The 16,950-nt window shown below is 40.3% G+C and overlaps 3 protein-coding genes across 7 annotated transcripts; 1 reads left to right on the plus strand and 2 right to left on the minus strand.

Annotated features, from left to right (window-relative positions):
* Positions 1–1,165: 1,165 nt before the first annotated feature.
* Positions 1,166–3,674, minus strand: LOC142960781 (chemokine-like protein TAFA-2). The gene is made up of 4 exons (XM_076102786.1): positions 3,560–3,674; positions 1,873–2,028; positions 1,517–1,641; positions 1,166–1,237 (listed from the first exon to the last, which is right to left on the minus strand). Exons 1-4 carry the CDS (start codon positions 3,672–3,674, stop codon positions 1,166–1,168), a joined length of 468 nt encoding a protein of 155 aa, XP_075958901.1.
* A 1,770-nt stretch (positions 3,675–5,444) lies between these two features.
* Positions 5,445–12,299, minus strand: LOC142957537 (NEDD8-activating enzyme E1 catalytic subunit-like). 5 transcript variants are annotated; one of them, XM_076099468.1, is made up of 18 exons: positions 12,209–12,299; positions 12,075–12,113; positions 10,532–10,655; positions 10,285–10,365; positions 10,094–10,176; positions 9,790–9,870; positions 9,644–9,687; positions 9,493–9,557; positions 9,241–9,396; positions 8,618–8,720; positions 8,405–8,515; positions 8,206–8,259; positions 6,830–6,866; positions 6,662–6,743; positions 6,451–6,551; positions 6,301–6,364; positions 6,143–6,197; positions 5,445–6,036 (listed from the first exon to the last, which is right to left on the minus strand). In XM_076099468.1, the coding sequence occupies exons 1-18, from the start codon at positions 12,226–12,228 to the stop codon at positions 5,948–5,950; spliced, it is 1,389 nt and encodes a 462-aa protein (XP_075955583.1). In that variant the 5' UTR covers positions 12,229–12,299; the 3' UTR covers positions 5,445–5,947. The 5 variants fall into 5 exon arrangements, with proteins under 5 accessions (XP_075955583.1, XP_075955574.1, XP_075955561.1 ...); XM_076099459.1 differs by having other exon boundaries at positions 5,445–6,042; XM_076099446.1 differs by having other exon boundaries at positions 9,644–9,870.
* Positions 12,300–13,427: 1,128 nt separating this feature from the next.
* Positions 13,428–16,898, plus strand: LOC142957574 (PRA1 family protein 3-like). Its single transcript, XM_076099495.1, has 3 exons — positions 13,428–13,698; positions 14,314–14,531; positions 15,540–16,898. Exons 1-3 carry the CDS (start codon positions 13,517–13,519, stop codon positions 15,713–15,715), a joined length of 576 nt encoding a protein of 191 aa, XP_075955610.1. The 5' UTR covers positions 13,428–13,516; the 3' UTR covers positions 15,716–16,898.
* The last annotated feature ends 52 nt before the right edge of the window (positions 16,899–16,950 follow it).

The following is a 16,950-nucleotide window of genomic DNA, read 5'->3' on the forward strand; positions in this document are numbered from 1 at the left end:
CATAAATTTCTCAGTATTTGTGGTCTTCTGCTTTGATCGGCAGAGACAGTCATGAACTGACTGAATTCACATTCTGCCTCCTGAAAATCCACAAAATCTCTTTTTAAGTGTCTGCCAGCAGGCCCATCCAAACTTTGATTGAGTGCGTCACAATGTGCCCAGCATATCAAGCACTGAAACAAAGATACAGACTTTGCAGGAGCTGCCTGTTTGGACGGGGAAAGGGTGATGCGTCATTTTATCTTAAACCGGCTGCTAATAGATTGTCCACTCCGTGGGATTAACCCCAACTAAAATTGTGTTCAAGCTAAATGGAAATTAAAATAATGAGTTCCTGCAGTTTAAAGCACAGCAAGGAGATATCTAATTAAATCTATATTGTTCTTTGCTCTATCTGATGGGCTTTCAGTGTCCTCAGAGTCCAGAGTTAGTTGAGGTGACTGCAGCAGACCGGGACAGACTTGTGCTGATTAAATGGAGCTTCTGTCGTGCTACCGCGCCACCTAAAACAACAATATATGAAAGTACAAAATTTCACAACTCTGGTTTTGTTAATTGATTATTTCAATATATTTTACGCAAAATAAGGCAGAGATATAATACATTTGTATTCAGTATATAAAGTAATTAGCTTAACATAATGTACATGCATCAATAATTATAATCCAAAAATATGCAAATTCTGAAATGGGGCATTCTGCATAATAAGTACTTTTATTCTTGGTATATTTTAATGCGTATATCCTTGCACTTTTATTTAAAAGTCCACTGTGTAGGATTTAGTGGGATCTAGAAATGAGGTTGAAGATTGCAATCAACTGAGAACCCCTCTGCTCACCCCTCCCTTTACAAGCGTGTTGGAGAACTACGGTGGCCTTCAGGTAACGTGGAAACGCCAAAGGCCCTCACTAGAGCCAGCCAATTATACACTAATAAAGACATAATCTTGAATATTATATTCCATTCCTGCCAATAGATCCCCCTAAATCCTACACAACTTGCCACTGTTTCACTGTAAAATGTTTCCCCCAGGAATCTTATATACATGAGAACAGTTCAACAAAAAGGCAAGAAGGCAAGAAAGTGCATTTCTAAATGCAGTGGGTTTTCCGTTGGCCGTCAGATTTAATGACATGGGTTTTACTGTTCGGTATTAGTTCACAGCTTATTTCATGTTTGTCCTCTTGGCCCCATCATTCACCAGATTATAGAACTGGGTTTTGTGAGCCAACTGTGCCTGGCGGAGAGAAAGAGTGTCGATATGGCCAATGGGAGCAGTGATTATGCTTGATTGTGGAATCATTCAGCATCAAAGGAGAGATTAAAAATATAATGTTTTATGTTGAGTATTCACAAGTCGGTCGGCCCCTGTTTTGCACATGAGTAATGCAATAAAAAAGAAGAAGATTTCCTGAATGACTGCATTTAAGCGTCTATAAATACCATGCCTTTAACGAAGGCCATTTTGTGTTATGTATATTGGTGTAACTGTGACTCAGACTAATGCAGGCCTTACCTTTGTGGTCTTTACTTTGTTCCCAGAGATGCACGACCAACCAGTGAGGTCAGGGAGAACTCGGCACTCTTCCCCCTCCAGACACGGCGCCATTTTACACCACCACTTCTGACGAACAATGGATGCTGGAGAAAAACATACCACAGCCGAAGGTCACTTTTTAGATGGAAGGACTTCAAAAAAATACTTGTTTGGAAAAAACATTTTGATCAGATGTCCCACTCTCTGGTCCTTGCCAGCCTAAGTGGATTGTGGTGAAACTGACAAACATGAGTCTACTTTTACAAATAATATATTCCAGTCATGTCAGAATATTTCTGGTCAAGAGAGGTAGAAGAGGGTCCCACTAATATTACCTTCAACACAAGAGGGCAACGCCCTCGTTGTCCCCGCCACCTGTCCTGGGAAGCAGGAGCACTTGACTGTTTGAGAGCGTTCCTCAATCTTGTTCTTATTGCAGCAACGATGAGCAGCAACCACTTCACAAGTCCCTGTCCTCTCCTGCAATGACCCTGTGGATGAGAATTTAGAGGAAAAGATGACCATTTCTACAGAGTAAGGGGCCCCTTGAGTGACTTCCGCCTCTACAGGTGGCAGAATTATACTCACATTGGATGTAAAATTGATAAATACAGTAGTATTGTAGTTACACTCATTGAGATGACCAAATAAGCAAAGACAAAATAAATGTATGTTTCTAAAGCTACAGCACCACCAAGTGGAACAAAAGCATCAACACTCATGCCACAGTAAAGGAAAAACACATTCCAATGTCAAAACATATTAGCAGCAATCCAAGAGAATTGACCCGAATAAACAGCATGAACAGAAATATCTGTCCCACAACTGCTTCTGCATCATTTCACTGAAAAATAAAAAACAAAGGAAGTGCATGTTGCTTGTGGTGATTATTACACCGCTGATGGTTTGTGATGATACACTTAACCTGAACTTCCAATAGAATGGGTGCAACAAAGCTGAAATAAAAACGTAAAGTGAGAAAACCCATGTATGCATATTGCAAATGTAGCACTGAGGTGTCTGTGTGGCTGCATGACCGGCTACACCTGCAGTAGTGGAAGGTCAATACATGATTAAAGTAGGCTTTCAAATTGGACTACAATCAAAGCAAACAAATTAAACATGTAATTAAACAAAATCAGGACAACTCTTAGGTGTAATGTTGGAGGTCGTGGCAGTACATTTACTTAAATGCTGTACTTAAGTACAATTTAGAGTTTTTTTTCCATTTAATGTCACTTGATGTTTCTACTCTACAACATCTCAGTTGAAAATATTATATATTCCAAACAGCGGAAATACTTAAAAAATACAATACAATATAATGGATTATACCAGTGGTTCCCAAAATGTCCAGCTTGTGACCCCTTACAAAAAAGCTACCGAAAATAAATTTGGGTTGCATTGTCTCTCCTTGCTGTGTTGACATGGCCATTGTCGGCCACGCCTGCTTTTAGTGCGTGTGAGCGCCCACTGGTTAGCTCACGGCTGCAACTCTGTAGTGCCCACGCTCCGAATCGTCCTCAGGTAAACACTGTTAGCTCTTTCAGCACTTTGGCTAGTTTGCACTGTTAGCGCCGTTAGCAATGAGACGATGGCCATGTTGAGAGCCGTTGAGAGGCAATCTAACTGCTCCTAATCTCTGACGTTGCACCTTTAAGTAAAGGACCTTAATACTTCTTCTACCACTGCTGTAATGAATCAATCTGTATCTGCAGAGGTTCAGCATGCCATATAGCCTACAGTAACATTATACTGTGGCAAATCATGGCCCATCAAATCCCTCTTACAACATATGAAGATAAATATTTGTTTCTGTGGATTATCTGTTGTACTACCAGTCTCTGAGTAAACATGAAAAACTACGTCCTCCATACTGATTTCTGTTTCTAATGAGACGCATAGGATTTCAGGTTCTTGTTGCTTGAGCTGAACTCTCTACCAGGCGACCATACTGGTGACCATGATTCATAATGAGTCCCTCAGGGGAGTGTGACTGGTCTGGTTGGGTCTCGCACCTACCTGTCTGTCCTCGGGAGCTTTGGTTGCCAGTGGACACAAGCTGGCTGCACAAGCCTACCATACAAAGAAGCAGGAGGCCCCAGTGTAATGGTCCAGCCAATATGTTCAGCTTCATATCGCCTGCACAGACAAAGAGGTTCACGCACTGCAAAAAACGCCAAATCTTACCAACTGTATTTGTCTAATTCCTAGTCAAAATATCTCTTAACACTTAGACACCATCACTTAACAAGTAACATTTCAGTGAGATATAGGGACTTGTTTTCAGCAAATGCATCTTGTTCAGTAAAAATATATTACTTTTGAGCTTATTATGACACACAGCACTTCCAAATACTAGTGAAATTCAGCTCAAAATCTGTTTTCCAGCTAACTCAAGTTTGTTTTCCTTCTTTCAAGCAAAAAACATTTTATATTCAGTGTTGAGTTTTTTTCCGGAATGCACACTACATCAGATTTAGGACAATAGTTTCCCTAAAGTGTGTGATCAAAAAGTAAATATTAAATGCGTCTGATATATCCTGACATGATGTTCATAAGATCATTACATCTATTTGCTCAACTGTGACACATGCATCACTGAGCATCACCAAGGCAAATCAAATAAATGATCAGGGGCTGGACTTTGGGAGCAGATGGGTCCTTGCACTCATTTCTGACTCAGATTATCCCCTCAACTGTAAACATGTCTGCATTCAAAGTTAAACCCCCGTCCAAGTCAAAGAAAAACTGGGATGTGCACTTTTATGTGAAATTGCAGCAATAACTAATGCAGGACAAAGATGAAATGAAGTGAAACATAATGGAGATAATAAATTAATCCGCAGATTATTTTCAATAGTAAAAAATATATATTATAAAGTTAATAAAATAAATGTCCTATACAATTTTCCCAGAGTCCAAAGACAATTAAGTAAAACTGAGAAAAAGCAGCAACTCCCTACATTCAATAACCTTTAACATTTAATAAGTGTACTTTAAATATTCGACCTCTTACCTCTGCTCGGGTTATTGATATGCACGATGAGCCGCTGCAGTAGCCTCCAACAGTTTTTGGATTCGCATCATGCACACTATATATATATATATAATGATCCTTTCAGCAAGGATGCAAAAGTTTGCAGCAGATATGATCCTCCAGTTTCAAAAGTTTTCTGCTTTAATCCAGAGTAAGAGCGGGGGGGAGGGGGGGGGAAGTCGCGAGACCGCCTGCCTGCTGCTAAATAACGCGCCCCAGCTGTAACAGTAACAGTCAACACGTCAGCTCAGTGAAAACCTGCACTTTCACACTTCAGCTCCTCTGCCTGGAGACACTATACCTTTCAGGCAGGATGTGATGTGAGAGAAATATGTTGTTCTGTGAACGCAACACTCCAGCGTGCAAAGCCCCGCCAGCTTTTCCCGTAAGGATAATTAAAACGTAATCAAGACAGAAACCATCTGTCCCCCGGACAATATGCGGCCACTTTCATTAGCGCCCTAAGAAGCTTAAAGTGAGTATCGACATCCTGTCACACAGCGGACAGAGGATATAAACTGCATCTGAAGGCCAAGTCATGATCCCTTCTCACCAGCTATTGGATGCGTTTTCTTTGAGCTCATATTTGAAAACAGACTGTTTTTTATTTATTATGCTGTCACTTCGCCAAACAGCAACGGTGAGATGTCACACTTGTTTGTTTGCTTCATAGGCCCTCAGAATGAAAAAACATCTTTGCAAGCCAATAAAGACGCATGGGGCATAACTATCCAATTAGATCTGACTAGAAAAGTACAATAATCATTTTCAACATATTTTTAATTGCTCAGCGATCCATACTAAAGAAAAAGTTTGACAATTTGGGAAATGTGCTTAAGAGGTAGAGGATTGAGACCACTTCCCCAGTCTGTGACATAAAACATTTTTTATTTCAACAAATAAAACATCCATCTGATCTAATCTTAATAATACATTTCCTTTCAAGGAACCAATGTTTTAAAAACAATGTATGTGCTGCGGGTGTAATCCAGCTGCTTTTAATACATTTTAAGTTCTTAAAGATAAACATTTAAGCGGCCCAGTTGAAGACAGATGACAAAAAAATCTTTTAAAAAGAGACTTTTTTTTTTTTTACAACCATGATAATAAAACTTTATTAGAGCATAGTGCACATCATTACTCTCATTTGATTGACATTGGATATAGCTATAATAGAAGTCAAAACAGAGAAATAAATCGAGAAGTAACCGTTACCAATAAAAAAAAAATGTGGTTAAAGGATTTTATATTCATATGACAACCAGTCCAATCATCTTATTTACATTATCATATCAAAAGTGCTCCTGCAACATCCCGGTAACATCAGTTTGCATTCAGATGCATTCTGACCTCGGCTTCGTAATGAATGTTCAGGTGGTGAAATTGAGCTTGAAGAGAACCGTCTGAGGCGTGGTGACGTCGGCCACAGCCAGTTCCTGTCCATCCGACAAGCCCAGCTCTGCATCAGGGGGGAAAAAAAACATTAAATATGATGTTATCATGAAAGTCAGCGGCTTCAGGTCACTGGACAGACTGAGAATGATTGGAGTAGTGCTTCTTGTTACCTTTCAAAGTCTTGCAGAGGTTTGGCCTTGTTCGCTCCTCGATGGACTTAACAGACTGGAATAAAAATGTAATCGTAGTTTAATCGTAGCTTATTATGAAATGTGGGTGAACAAACACCGTGCAGCATTCAAACACTAAATAGGCTATTGTATATTACCTGCAAATACAGCGTCTTATTCTTCCCTTCCAGAGTTGTGGTGATAGCCGGGGATTTCATTTGTCTGAAAAAACCATTCATACACAATTTGAACATAGTCATTATATTTGCAGCAGACGCATTACAAAATATTGTTTTCTGAATGCTCACAGAGAGGCGTTCTCTGTAAGGTACTCTAAAACCTCCTGTAGTCTGGCAGAAGAAGGGAACTGGAGATCCTGAGGCACCTGGCTGCAAGCTGAACAATTTTCCTGCCGATCAAAGATGATGCGGAGTAAAGTGGTTATTCTCTGTATGGAGAAATGTACATTTCACTGCTGACAGGACGGTTATGGTTAAAAACAATTAGGGCATGACAAACCTTTCGTTCAGCTTCAAAAGTGTAGGTGTACAGTCCATCCACGTCATTGAAGAGCAGGTAATTGTTTAAAGGAATATACGCACTGCAAAATAAAAATTGGATGCTAAGTAATGTTCATTTCACAAATCAATTTAGATGAGAAATTAAGACTTGACATTTGCTCCTAACCTTGTTGCAATTTTAAAAACTTCAGTGGCACAGGCAGCTATGGAGAACAAAGACAAAATTAAGTCTAGTTACGTCCGTCCGTCCATCCGTCCATCCATCCATTCATTCATTCATTCATTCATTTGCTATTTCTTATCTTTGGCAGCAGGCTCAGTAGGGTATTCCAGACGTCCCTCTCCCCAGCAACGCTTTCCAGCTCTTCCTGGGGAACCCAAAGGCGTTCCCAGGCCAGATGAGATATAGAATTCCTCCAGTGTGTTCTGGGTCTACCCAGGGGACTCTTACCAGTTTGACGTGCCCAGCAATCCTTTAAAAAAAAGGCGTCCAGGAGGCATCCTGGTCAGATGCCCGAACCACCTCTGCTTTTCGACGCGAAGGAGCAGCAACTCTACTTCCACTTCTCTCCGGATGTCTGAGCTCCTCACCTCTTCTCTAAGGCTGAGCCCAGACACCCTACGAAGGAAGCTTGTATTCGCGATTCTTTCGGTCACTACCCAAAGCTCACGACCATAGGTGAGGGTAAGAACGTACAACGGCCTTATAACTGCTGCTCTATTTTACCCTCACTCTTGATCAAGACCCCGAGATACGTGAACTCCCTTGATTGGGGCAGTAACTGACTACCATCTTCTGTCTTGAGGGTGCAATCCACCATTTTCCCATCTAGTTGGTAACACTCCAACTCCCGCACCGGTTCATTCCCCGCCAGAGAGGTGACATTCAACGTCCCTAGAGCCAGTCAGCGATGCCAGGGGTCGGCACGCTTCGATCCCCGTCTTTGCCTGCCGCCCCGGTAAAATCGAAATTAAGTGAATTGTACAATTGTTTAAGTACCATGTATAATAAACTGCTCTACCAAACAGCAATTGCCCTGTTAAATCATGTTAACTAGCTAGCTAGCTGAAGCTGATAAAATCTGCTAGTGACAGTCGGGAGCGTGTCTATGTTCCCTCAGTCCCGTGTTCCCTCAGATCGGTACCTCTGCCGGAGCCATGTCATTGTTCTGGCCCATTATTCCAAAACCTCAATAGTCAGAAAAATGTCCCATTGGACCAAAAACTAATTAGTCCTACAGCTGATCATCCTGAAAAGAAACGCCCATTGTTACAAAGGCCCATTGCTCCGACAAATTCAACAAACAAGAGGCACATAGCTAATTATTATTCAGAATGCAATATTTTTTTTCTCATACTATGGCACGACCTGCACTACTCTGCCTCCGATTGGCCGATCAATGACATAAAATAGTCAGTAAATAAAAGCTACCGCGTTTGACATTTCTGCAAAGATGTAACTGAATTTTACAAATACTTCCATTCTTGTCAACATCTCTGAACAGCTACAGTTACTGCCTCAAAAATGTGGGAGTGTCATACCAGCAATAACAGCATTAGTTGATGCCACGGCAGGAATGATCCTCTTCACAACTCCTGCGGCAAAAAAAAAACAGTCACCGGTTTCATTCATAGATACTTGTGAACACGAGAGCTGATGAAAAAGTTATCGGAAAACAAAACTAATTGACATACTACATTAGTGTTGAATGAATGATTGCCTTTTAATTCGCAATTTCACCTTGAGTGAGTCGGTATGTCACTCCTGTAATGTTAAACTCTGCAGCTCTTTCTTGGGCTCTGTCAAACACCCACTGGATGTGCTCCGGATTGTCTCCATCTAAGCCGGTTTCTAGTTGAGAAAAAGACCGTTGTGGTTATCCTTTATCGTAATAATGTACACAGGCAGAAGGTTGAGTAATGTGGTCAGATGCGTTAAAGTAATTTAGCTGACCTCCAAATGGTTTTTCTTTGGGCCACTGAAAGATTCTGGCATATTCAACGCAGTGTTCTGGTAGCCTCGGCATTGAGGCAATGGTGCACATGGGGAAATTAATCTGTGGAGAGTAAAATTAGGGTCAAGCATGCGGATATATATAATGTCAAAACTGTAAAATAAAAGCTTGAAGCACTTCATGAAAAGGTTTGTCCATGAAATGTGTACTTCATTTTATTTTCATCATTTCTTTTTATGTGTTTTGGCAAAATCTGTGATGCAAAAATAAAGTCACCGCTGTGCTGCTTTTGCACTTCACCAGTTTGTATTCAACACGTTTTCCCCTAAATGTTCTGTTGCCGGTTCTTTTTCTGCTCAGTCTGGTAGCTAATCACTGCTTATGTTTATGACCCAAACAGCTGTTGCTGCAGATGGAAATGTGAAACAGCCGCTTCTGAGCACCACAGATTTCTTTCTCCCACCCAAAAGACAAGCTGATCAGCAGATGTAAAAGCTTTTGCAAGAAGCGAATAGGTCGATTAACTACCATTCATGCTTTAGCAACATAATATCTGATGTTTACTGTATTTATATGAATCTTTTAAGTGAAACTAGAAGATAAATTGCGGTTGAAAAGTGACCTGTGGCGGGTACAGCTCCAATGTGCAGTCGATGCATGCCGTCATGCCGGGGAGAATGACACGAGCGTTTCCTTTAAAGCCCTCTGTTCCTCCATCAATGAGAGGGATGATGGAGCTGGGGTCCAGGACTCCGTCTTCATAGCTCAGGAGGGATATCTAGAGAAAGCAACGTCAATCACATAACTTATACCCTCCTACTATGCACAGGTATACCAAAGCGAACACAACACGAATCAAATCTCTGTCTCCTACCAGCATCCCGTTCATCCAGCGTCGGGCAATGATGGAGTCCAGTCCGCAGACGATGATGTGGAACTCTGCAAAGAGATGAGCATTTGAAACGTCTGAGGCGCTTACTTGGGAAGCTCCGCTGATGCATGGATCTTGTAAGAAAAACACTTACGCCTGTAGAAAGACTCATCAAAGTGTTGGATCTTTTTAAAGTGACTGCGTGTTATTAATGAGGAAAATAAATCGCGGTCAAGATATTTTTTTTTACACTGTAAACTAAAACCTTTCAGCTGTAAAAACTGTTGCTGCAAAGGATACGGGACAACTTTACATCCAGGGATACGACTATTGATGAAGTTGGCAGCCACTTCTGCCTTTGGTCGCCCAACATCTTTGGGCCTGAATGAATGCATACAGCAGTTAATGCATGTAGGACATAAGAGATGCTGAATGTAATCTGATTTGATCGCACTGGAACAGACTATTACATCACACTATGTTCTTTGATAAGCATTACGTAAATAATCAACGGGAAAATTATAAGAATGTTGTTTTTTATTTCTCAAATTTTAAACTACTGTGAAAACTACGACGAGGAGAATAAAATAGAGGTGAAACCTACCTGAAAAGAAACTGCCTGTTGAGGTTTGACAAATCAATGGTGTCCATGTCAACCACATGAATGAGGCGAAACCCAGACAGGGCCTAAAGCACAACAAGCCTGTGTGAGAACTTATCTAAATAGAGTTCGTGTTTGCTCAGCTTATACTTCAGCGGTACATGAATTAAACACAGAGAAACGCTATTTCCTACCAGATTTTTGAGGAGTTCACATCCAAGCCCTCCTGCTCCAATGACCAGAATCTTGCACGTCTCCAACAAGAACTGTAGAGACTGAGATGAAAGAAACACATTATTAAAAGAATAAGAATGCACTGGGATTTGAAATATCACTATCACAGGACAGTGTGAAGCTGCGAGCTTTATCGCACCAGACTGTTTCAGTTTAACACGTGAGAAGAACGCTCTCTGTTTCCATTAAAGTATTTCTGACTTTTACCTCAGTGCTTGGCTCAAAGTCAGGATGGGTGAACGGGCCAGGTCTCTCCAGAAACTTCGTCACATGATTCCACCGGCCATCCCAGTCGCAACCACCGTCCCTGTGTCCACCATCTACAGCCATTCTGGAAAGAAAACACACCATGATGTACTGAACCAGTACCATGACTTACATTAGTACATTTCTCCCTACTTATCCCTCTATTAATGCCATGTATCCCATATTATAAGCATATTTCATTTCCGGAAAGTTGTGTGAAGAAGGCAATGAAAGAAAATGTTTGCTGTGTTAATAACATTGATAGGGATTAATAAATACGTAAACACAGATGAAAAAGCATCCATTCTAGTAAATTACAGGAACTAAACTGCTATTGATCACTGATTTATGGTCAACCAGCCACCTGCAAACACTCTGTTGGTCATGAGTCAACATCATCTGGATTTGATCTTATTTTTGTGATAATGGTGCATTTTTACTAATCTCTTGAGATTACACAACATAGTGATTTCACAACCTGTTAGTCAGGACCCCCACAAGGGGTTGAGAGATGGATTTAAGGGGCCACAAAAAAGATTAGCTAAGTAGGAATAACATTCGGAATAATAATAATAATCATTCAGCAACACAAAGGATTCGTTTTATGACTGTTCTGTAATATTTTCTTCTTGTAGCCTCTAAAAGATTTTCAAAACAAACAGTGTAAGAGGAAAATCACTCTTAATTTAAACATCTCACATATCATAGACATGCACTCAGTAAACATACAATAGAAATGACTTTTTCACACAAAGGCAAAAAAAGATGTGACTAACTGATGGCAGTGCAGCAAATGTGTCATCAGGAAACCAGACTTTCCAGAGAATCTTCATACACATGGGCCTCGTCACTATTCCATACTAACTATATAGCATATGTGCTATATAGTAATCTTTAAAGTATACTGTTTTGTTTAGCAGCTAGAATATAACGAATCAATATACTGTGTGTAGTCTAGTGTTTCATACCAACATCAAATTGCACTATGCATGCCCCATCACACACTAAAATGCAAATTTGTAATGCCACTGTCTATTAAACTTTCTTGTGTTTTCAGCTGAAAGTAGTTCCTCTATTCTTTCTTTGTACATTGAGGGACATTAGTGTGCGTCTCATTCATGGGTGAAGTTTATACATTACCGATTTATTTGAGTTTACTTGGTTGTCACTCTTCAAATATGATACTCACAACATAACCTCAAACCCTGTTTAGGATTCGTATGAAACGTTAGTGTGGAAGTGTTAATGTACACAGCTGCAATGTGCTGGCCATTCCGGATTTGTCTCGTATGGAGCCTGCAGGATTGGTGCAGTGCAGGGTCTTTGCATTGTGTGTGATACTGTGAATGGATACTCTGTGTAAACGGACGAATTGTACAAATAGCTAACTGGGTTATTGAGTTAATGTTTATTTTCGTGTCTCTCCTGGTCCAGCAGTCGCTGCTCAGAGTGCAACGCAAACCTGCTGCCAGTCAGAGACCTTTATTTAGCATTCGTCACTAACTTCTCGGTCACGTCCTCTATTCGCCGTCTTTTCTTCTCCCTGGAAGAAGAGAGTAAAACAGGGTTCAAGCATGCCGAGTTAGCGATCAAATGCACCGATTTAAAAATCATATTTTGTTATCCATTGGGACTTACGGCTCCTCGGCATCCGCCATACTTTCACGGTCCCATTTCCCCGATTGTGTCTCCTGTGTTTCATGAGCGTCAAAGCTGCACCCAGCAGCGCCAAGTGCCCATACAGGGCTAATATATTTTTACTCAATCTTCTCCTCACCCAACCTTTGGCCATGAAAGGTGGAAGTGTCGTATCAGATTATATGTAAATGTATAGAAGACACACTGAATATCAGATTATATGTAAATAGAAGAAACAGTGCCACATTTCTCACAAGAAAAGGTGGGCAAGAAATTGCTGTGTTCATTATTCATATTTCTTTCATTGCATTTTTTTCAGTTTTGATTTTAGGATTCACACACATTTAAAGATAAACAATTTTCCTGAAAGAAATTCGAACTCATGAATTTTCTTTTGACAAAAAACAATCGGTCTATATGTTATTTATTTATTGGTTTATTTGATAAGGGATAGTGAACATTAATAAAAACATTGCTGTCAATGCGCCAGAGTTAGCGCTATTTTTCATCTGTAGTCCCAAAGCAGACCTAAAAACAGAATAGAAGATTACATTTACAAAGTTATGCAATATTGACACTTTACAATGCGTGCAGAAACAATGAAAGAAGTGAGAATATTAATATAAGTAGTATCATAATTCAGGAGACTCGTATAGTACATTGTCAAGTACTAACAAGACATGCAACACAAAGGCTCTCAAATCAACACACACAAAGCAAACAGAATGAGGGATAACTATGTTAAATAAGAACATGGACTGAAGACAATAGTATGCTGCATTGTTAGATACTAAATATGTCAGAGGCACAAAACATAAAAGTATGCAGCAGAATATGTTAAATATATAAATCAGTCCGACACAGCTAAACAACAATAAAAGATATGCAGGTAGATGAGGGTCAGATAGACAGACAGGTGACAACAGACAGATGGAGGGAATTAGTATTTGTATCATATTGTATTATATCAATAACCCCTGTGGAGGTTTATTTTACTGTCTACATTGTTATTTAAAAACGTACATTGTCTATTCGTCTCTTTTAGATGTTGTTATAATGCTAAACGCACCTTTTTGTATTTACAGGTGCTGCTGCGCATTCTAGGACGCAACTGTAAAACTCGCAAAAACACTTCTTCGAGAATCCGAACTCTCGCGAGATCTTGAGCGAGAGCACGAAGCTTGTAATTTGACTCCCCTCCTTCCGGGGCTCAGTCGGTGCGATCAGCTGGCCTGTCAAAATATTACGCAGCGCGTGTGGCTATATGTTTGTGTTCGTGCGTTGCTACGCCAGACGTTGAAGAAGACGATGGCAGCCAAGATGGAGCTCGCGCCCCTCAGGCCGTGGGATGATTTCTACCCCGGAGTGGATCGGTTCGCCAAACCCGAGTTCGGAGATTTAACAAAGTGGAACAACAGAGTGATCAGTAACTTGCTGTACTACCAGACGAATTATTTCGCCGCAGCCGTGGTGGTCTTCCTCGTTGTAGGGTGAGTCCTAGCTAGCATGCTAACGGAGGCAAGCTATAGTATATGTGGCTGTGTTTACTTAGCCTGCATACCTGTTTGTCCACACTCAACATGACGGCACAGGCTATTTCTGTAACGTTTGGTATTGTTGTGCCTTTGTAACACTTTCGCTGCCTCTTACATTTAATTAACTTTAGCTTTCTTGGCCTGTAGCAGTTAAGCTAGTTAGACGTTTTCTTTCTGAATACCTTCGTATTCCGTAACAGCAACTGTCAGTAGCGACGCTGTAGCTAGCTTAAAATGTGTGCAAATGCTTCATATTATAAACGAAATGTACAGATCCTCTGTTTATTTTAAACTGTACGTTACTCGCTAGGATTTTGGATGTTTCTGAAAACCTGTGATGCTACAGTCACATGATTTTACATGTGTCAAGCTGGTTTGGTAGTTTTCTTTCAATAGGATCTAGTCATGAGTATAGGCCTTTTCTGCAGGCATCCGTCATTTTATGGTTTAGACAAGCTGACCAGGATGCTGGCTGTTGTTGTTATTACCACCAGGTTGTGCTATTTAATACTAAGCCTTCACTCACTGGAGAACATTTACAAAAGGCCACTTTCATCTTCCAACATGCAGGTTCCTGAACCCATTCGGCATGTTTCTGGGAGGAGCTGTGGTGTCTCTCGTCTTCATGGTTTCAGTGTGGGCAGGAGAGAACCAGGCCATGGTCAAGAACTTCAAAAGGAAGAACCCCACTCTGTTCATCATTGTGGTCATGGTCACCAGTTACTTTCTGCTGTCGCTGTGTGGTGGCGTCATGGTCTTCATCTTTGGAATCACCTTCCCATTGCTGTGTAAGTCACAGGGTTTTCTTGTTTCAAAAAAGGGAATGAAGAATTCAGTCAGATTAAGGCTGTGCTAGAGATCCCTTCCTATATGCCGTATATTATGCTACATTTACTGTCCACCAAGTGTGAAATTAATGCACTTCAGAGACTTTAAAAACATGAAGATAGACTTTTAGTCACATATAACTTTGAACTGCTTTTCCAACAGCAATAATGAACATTCAGGTTTGACATTGTTGTTGCCATTACCTCTCCTGTATGGGTTTGACCTGCTAAACTATAGACACGTACATCACATAACACTAATCTAGTGCTTGGTTTAATCTAATTACAATTTTAACTTGTGATCCCCCACACTATATTACAAACACTTGTTGGCAAATGTATGATAAACTGTAATTGGGGATAGTGAGTCACACAGGGATGCATAACTGAGGTTTCTCTGTGGGTGAACAAGCTTTTTCCAAGCGCTCTCTCATTCTGACTCACTCTAGGGATAGAACAGCATGTACAGTACTGCATGCGGTCACTCATGACACAGAATGCAAAATACAATCAGCATTACAGGGCGAGGTATGCTGTAGTTCAGAGGTATAGTTTTGGATCTCTAAATACATTTTGGGTCAGGCAGTTGGTGGAGTGGTCTCGATAATTGATGGTTTGGATCGTTGTAGCAGCTTTAACATCGTGGCAGATAGATGGGGCGGCTTGATCGGCTCCCAGGAGGCCGGCCCACTGCTGTCTGTGTTGACGGGTTGCTAGGGGTTGTTGATTTGGACAGGACTACATTTACTGTCTGATGTCATGCATTCAGTATCTGCCTGCCATGGGAATAAAAGACGCGCCGATCTTTACACCTGCTTTATAACGTCTGAGTTGCAACAGTATCACATTTAGTTTTTCTTATTTCCCGAGATTGTATTCCGGAGAAAATCATCCAATAAGTTTCAGACACTAGAATTTATGTCATAATTGCCACATAGTATAAATACATTGCCGTTGTGTTTCCTGTAGTGATTCTGATCCACGCCTCTCTGAGACTGCGCAACATGAAGAACAGACTGGAGAACAATATTCAGAGTGTCGGGCTGAAGAAGACCCCCATGGGCGTCATCATGGATCTCCTGGATCAGCAGGAGGAGAAAATGAACAAGGTTCGGGATTTTCTTGAAAGCAAACTGAAGGAATGAGGCTCGAGCCAAACGTGTGCCAAGGGAAGTCAGTGTCATACTGTATGAATTAAAATGTCCACAGCCCACTCCCATGTGTTGAGTTTTTATCCCCTCTGTACATGTAAAGTTACTGATGTTTGCATTTCCGTTCTTTTATCCATTCGGTTTACTTTGTTCTCTCATACTTTTGTGTGACTTTACTCACAGATAGATAGTTAAACATTATAACAAGATTTGCACAATCACAGCGTGGTTTGGATGTTAAAAGGCAGTGGGCACCAAAAGTTACCAAAGGTCATTCCTGTGTCAAAAATTTTTTTTCCAAAAACAAATCAAGTATTTATTTTAGCAAAATAAAGCAGAATGTCAAAACACAATATCTAAAGCTGTTATTAGATATGAATTATGTTTGTTCAAAAGAATAAATCAGATCCTTTCAGTTTGCTACCTCAAAACAAGCATGTTTAATTTACCCAACACCCAGTGAACTGTTATCGGCTTATTAACCAGCAATAACGGCCATCTCGTCACGTCAGGAGCTGTATGAATACTGATCTGAGACCAGTTTGGTTATAGAAATGGTGTCCCGGCCTGACTAATAATTGTGGAGTTTAAATATTTCTGACCTTACAGGCTGGCCTGACTGTATTCCTTCTGATCACAGCTATGCAATATTAAAAATCAATGGCAAGTGCAGCTTTATTTTTTTGAATATGTTATGTCATGATATGTACATGTTTGTCATTTCTGACGTCTTTATTTTCATAATATAGCATGCAGACATGTATAAAATGGGCTACAGGATACAAAGTAGCCAACATCATTTTGGCAATAAGTAACAATTACTAATTAAATTAATTAAATGATCATGCTAGTATTTTCCCATTCACTGTTGGGATCAAAGCCCTTATTCTAGTAAGAAAACAAATCTGAAATCTGTAATGTTAAGTGTTCATTTTCTATTGTTACTCTTGAAGATCTGTTGCTTCCTTTTACTTCTCCACACCTGCACATTAACTGCAGTTTGTGCATGCTACCCTCACAAATGGCAGTTCAAAAAGTGTGTGTTACATTGATGCTATATTATATATTTTCGGTTTTTATGTGACTTTTTCATTCTTGAAAAGTGATGATTGAATCACAGAACTGGAAGCAAAACATGGCTGTCCTCTATAAAACAAATAAAGATTTACCTAATTTATGTTGCAGTCATTTCACAATTCCGTCTCTGTGTGAATATATAGACATTCATT

This window comes from Anarhichas minor, unplaced genomic scaffold (assembly GCF_050575085.1).
Source record: "Anarhichas minor isolate MPS153535 unplaced genomic scaffold, ASM5057508v1 ptg000003l, whole genome shotgun sequence".
NCBI lineage: Eukaryota > Metazoa > Chordata > Actinopteri > Perciformes > Anarhichadidae > Anarhichas > Anarhichas minor.

Coding starts and splice junctions, on each gene's coding strand:
- LOC142960781 (XM_076102786.1), bottom strand. CDS start 3,674: ATGAAGCTGAACATATTGGCTGGACCATTACACTGGGGCCTCCTGCTT. Junction 2,029..3,559: donor AAGCTCCCGAGGACAGACAG/GTAGGTGCGAGA, acceptor TCTCATCCACAG/GGTCATTGCAGGAGAGGACA. Junction 1,238..1,516: donor ACAAAGTAAAGACCACAAAG/GTAAGGCCTGCA, acceptor TCTCTCCGCCAG/GCACAGTTGGCTCACAAAAC.
- LOC142957537 (XM_076099439.1), bottom strand. CDS start 12,228: ATGGCGGATGCCGAGGAGCC. Junction 8,516..8,617: donor CAAAGAAAAACCATTTGGAG/GTCAGCTAAATT, acceptor TTTCTCAACTAG/AAACCGGCTTAGATGGAGAC. Junction 6,867..8,205: donor AACTAATGCTGTTATTGCTG/GTATGACACTCC, acceptor TGTTCTCCATAG/CTGCCTGTGCCACTGAAGTT.
- LOC142957574 (XM_076099495.1), top strand. CDS start 13,517: ATGGCAGCCAAGATGGAGCTCGCGCCCCTCAGGCCGTGGGATGATTTC. Junction 13,699..14,313: donor GTGGTCTTCCTCGTTGTAGG/GTGAGTCCTAGC, acceptor TCCAACATGCAG/GTTCCTGAACCCATTCGGCA. Junction 14,532..15,539: donor AATCACCTTCCCATTGCTGT/GTAAGTCACAGG, acceptor TGTTTCCTGTAG/TGATTCTGATCCACGCCTCT.